The sequence below is a fragment of the Sceloporus undulatus genome, chromosome 5 (genome assembly GCF_019175285.1).
Source record: "Sceloporus undulatus isolate JIND9_A2432 ecotype Alabama chromosome 5, SceUnd_v1.1, whole genome shotgun sequence".
Taxonomy (NCBI): Eukaryota; Metazoa; Chordata; class Lepidosauria; order Squamata; family Phrynosomatidae; genus Sceloporus; species Sceloporus undulatus.
In genome coordinates, this window is record NC_056526.1 from 91198425 (window position 1) to 91202477 (window position 4053).

The 4053-nt window shown below is 37.3% G+C and overlaps 1 protein-coding gene across 2 annotated transcripts; it reads right to left on the bottom strand.

Annotated features, from left to right (window-relative positions):
• Positions 1 to 101: 101 nt before the first annotated feature.
• LOC121931557 (peroxisome proliferator-activated receptor gamma coactivator 1-alpha-like) lies at positions 102 to 2958 on the bottom strand. Of its 2 annotated transcripts, none has more exons than XM_042469461.1 (3): positions 2445 to 2958; positions 1914 to 2065; positions 102 to 423 (listed from the first exon to the last, which is right to left on the bottom strand). In XM_042469461.1, the coding sequence occupies exons 1-3, from the start codon at positions 2597 to 2599 to the stop codon at positions 404 to 406; spliced, it is 327 nt and encodes a 108-aa protein (XP_042325395.1). In that variant the 5' UTR covers positions 2600 to 2958; the 3' UTR covers positions 102 to 403. The 2 variants fall into 2 exon arrangements, with proteins under 2 accessions (XP_042325395.1, XP_042325396.1); XM_042469462.1 differs by having other exon boundaries at positions 103 to 398.
• Positions 2959 to 4053: the final 1095 nt, after the last annotated feature.

Below are 4053 nucleotides of genomic sequence, written 5' to 3' on the forward strand. Positions count from 1 at the left end.
TAATAATAATAATAATAATAATAATAATAATAATAATAATAATAATACAGTTTATTTATAGACCGCTTTTCCAAAATAGATCAAAGTGGTGTACAACAGAAGAAAACAAATCAATTCAAAATAAAACATAACATATTACAATCATAATCAAATGATAAAGCTACTAAAATTACAATTAAAAACTATTAAAACCATACAACTATTAAAACCCTACCTTATCCCATACTGTTGTAGTAATTGAAAGGGTTATGGCAAGGGAGCAACACAACATCATCAATCTTTTAATGGCACCAAATGAAAGTGGAATGGCACTCCCACACGACTGCAGGGAGTGTCACAGGACACTCTTGAAAACTTTATATATGTCAGCCAGGTAATCTATATAAGGCAGTGTGCCACTATATCAACACAATAAAGTTAGACCTGGATGTTTAAGTAAACATAGGAAGCTTTTCATCACAATATTCTTAATTACAAAATATGCAACAGTATCTTCTGCATGACACTTTTTAATGCTCCTAGCACAAATCATACATCCAGTATATTAACAATATTTTTTGCATCTTGAAACACATTATGTATTTTAGGTCATCTTGACTGTTTAATTATTTAATTTGTCATCTCTGTTTAATTATTTAATAACAACTATTTTATTAACTCCACCCAGTTTTCCATTGAGTTAGCAATTTCTAATATAAAATGCCAGAAGGACATAATCATGTTCTATGCAGAAAATTGTTTGCTGAGATGTGATCACATGGAAAGCCCTTCAAGAGCCCACTCTCCATGATGAATAATGTTCAATAAGGTCTCTTTCAGGCAGCTTATTTTATACCCCAGATGTTTTGAGATACCAGAAACACCTCTGACTTCATCAATGTAGAAGATAAGTCAAATCAAGTCAAGACTTCAATCCGTCTTTGCTGGTTTTATCAGTCAGTGTTTGAACAAATGATTTGCCACCTTTTATATTTTCATCACTGGGCCTCTATCTTTCCAGCAGTCAGCTGCCTTTCCTCAGCTTTACACTATCTATTTAGCCAGTGAAGTGAATTATAGCATATTCACTTTGAACAATGCATATCGCCTTTATCATTTAGGCTCTGGGAAGACATCAATTGGTTAGGAAAAATAGTTTTGTATTCACTTCCTGCCTTGCACAAAGAAAAGGGCAGGGCATAAAAAAATTCAGACACAATAAAGGATGGCATTATGCAGGAATCTTAATGACTGCAGCCATCAATTTAACCCCCCTCCCCCCCGGAAAAACCAACCCTCCCAACACCTACAAAACCAGTCTTTTAAGAACTACAAGTGTGCCACTCTCTTTATGTAAGAGACGTGTATTTCCTGTCCTATCAAATGTAACCTAAAATTGTTGAACCTTAATACATTTAATAGGATGCACTAAAGTGATAACAGCTTTAGGATAAACACATCTCAAAAACCATTGTTTGGAAAGTCCTATCTGCTTGCTGTAACAACAACCATGTGTAGGTAGTGAGAAAATCAGCAGAGTACCTAAGTGTCTAACTATAATGTATTCAATCATGTGTTCAACTTACTTACAATACCTGCAATCTAAACTCCTTTTATTATTCCACCAGTGCTCAACCAGTTTTTCAGCTATTCTGAAGTAATCATGAAGAAACACAGGCTGGGTTGCAAACTGTGCTACTAGTGAAGCCATCTTGCAGCACTTTACCTGTCCCCTAGTTTCACTTTATTCCCAGTGTAATTGTGTCAGAAATCAAGATCTTTCAAGTAATCATTAACACTTCAATCTGGTTTAGAAAGTACATTTGAAATAACTACAGCTTGCTTTCTTGCCTGCCTTCCTTTCTTCCAAAGTTGGAAAGCTGTTAAGATACACCAAGACTGCACCATATTTAAACAAGTGCTAAATAACATACCTAGGTCTGCATAGTTAGACTTGCAAAACTGCTTTTGTCCACAAAAATACAGCTCAAAGTCAGGTTCACTGGATCTGCGCAGAGTGTATCCATTTTCCAGAGCAGCAAAAGCATCACAAGTGTAGCGGTAAGTGATGAAACCATAGTTATCTCTGTCATTGAAAAGAAAACAGACACTTGTGAATAAGAATTAGAAAGTGCTAAACATCAACATCAACATCAACATAGTTATTTCCTTTTTAAAAAATCAATAATTCCACTGGGGCTTCCACACCAAGAATACCCAAACTCACATTATTTGTTAATTAGAATAACCCTCTATTCCTTGAACAGATAATCTCAACTATAGTGCAAATAATGAATAGGAGGAAAATGAGAGACTAGAGGCTTTTCTCAATTTCAGACTGATAAATGTCATGATACTTTTGGAAGCAATTCTCACTGTCATGATCTTACTGCCTTCTTTTGTCAAAAAATCAACAAGTGGAATTTTCTTAACAAGCAATTATCTTAAAGGAGTAATTGTTTTACCCATTGTCCTGTAGATTTACAGAGCACTCCTCAATTTCACCAAAAACTTCAAACCGGTCCCTCAGTTCTGCTCGGGTTATGTCAGGCCCAATTTTGCCAACATAGATTACACGTTGTTCTTCCTGTTGGTATGGAGAAGCAGAAAAGTTCCACATGAATAAGCAGAAAAAGATGTCTATCTACACTTAGATGCATAAAATTCAGGTGATCCAAAAAGGAATTTATAATAATATTAAGAATTGCAGCAAACACAATTACATATTTTTAATATGGGAGAATAGATTATTAAACTTCAGCTGAAATACACCATAACAATTCTCTGACAAGGAAAATACCTTTTTTGGCAGATATCACACATATACTTCACAGAATTTGAATTTGTAAAATATAGGGATGGAAACAATATTAAAGGACTTGGGGGAAAATCCCCAAGATAGCGGCTGCTTGAGTGTCCAGAAACTCTGACAAGGAGAATCCTCCCCAAGATCCTTTATCATCACCTCCTAGTCTTTGAACATATTCAAGGACTACATTCCCACTCACCCACACCCACCCTTTTCTTGACCCCCTGGCTAGAAGTAAAGCAGAGTCAGACAAGTTGTCAGGATTGTCACCATTATCATCGGCACATACAATAATATCATCTTGCAGGACGACCAGTATACCCCATGCACCACAATGACATCATTATACAGCACCTTTGGACAAAACCCAGGAGGTCCACAAGGGTGCCTACAACAGGTAATCCTCCTTACTTGGCTGTTCCCTGTTTCTTTCTACCTACATGGCCACTATTTGACCATGTGGGTGGGAGACAGCTGGAAAAGAACAATTGATCAAGGATCATCTATCACTGAGTAATCGGTGACAGGTGAACCTCATCATTTTGCTGCCTACATGTGACCGTCCAACCAGATTAGTGGACATGAGTGTGGAAGGAGCTGAGCAAAGTGGCACAAGAATGTCAGAATATACAAGTACTTAACTCTGTCCATTTCCTGCCACACACAAGTTATCCAAACACACTAAATGATTGGATTGTGGCACGGGTGAGCAACTATGTAAGTTGCACAGACCAATTTTTGGACTCATCGCAGTATAGCCATACATGCAGACACCCTGCACCTGCCAAATATCAAAACTAAAGTCAGATCTGGCCCATTTACTTGTCATTTTGTTCCACAATTTTGGGGGTGTAAGGTGGGCTGATTTGCTCAAACACAAGCTTGACAACTAGAAACAAGACATTTTTGGGGAAAGCATGTGTTAAACCCTCACTTGGGCTTCAGAGAGGTCTGCAAGTTGCACTTCCCCATAAAATTGCCGTACCATTGTGTAGTCCACTTTGCCCACTACAGGCTTACTCAGAGTCCTAATAAGGAAACATAGGGACACCCATCCTAGGCACACACCTGGTCTTTAATTGTCTATTAGCACATGTTAGCACCCAACAAGGGACCTACAGCAAGCATCTGGCATTTAGCAAGCATTTGGCACTTATTACCCATGGTGATAAAGATTTATGATTTTAAAAGAATCAGACACAAAGCAAAATGAAAGAAAAATGGTGCAGTTCATATTCCTCATTCAAGCACATAAGACAGTTTAG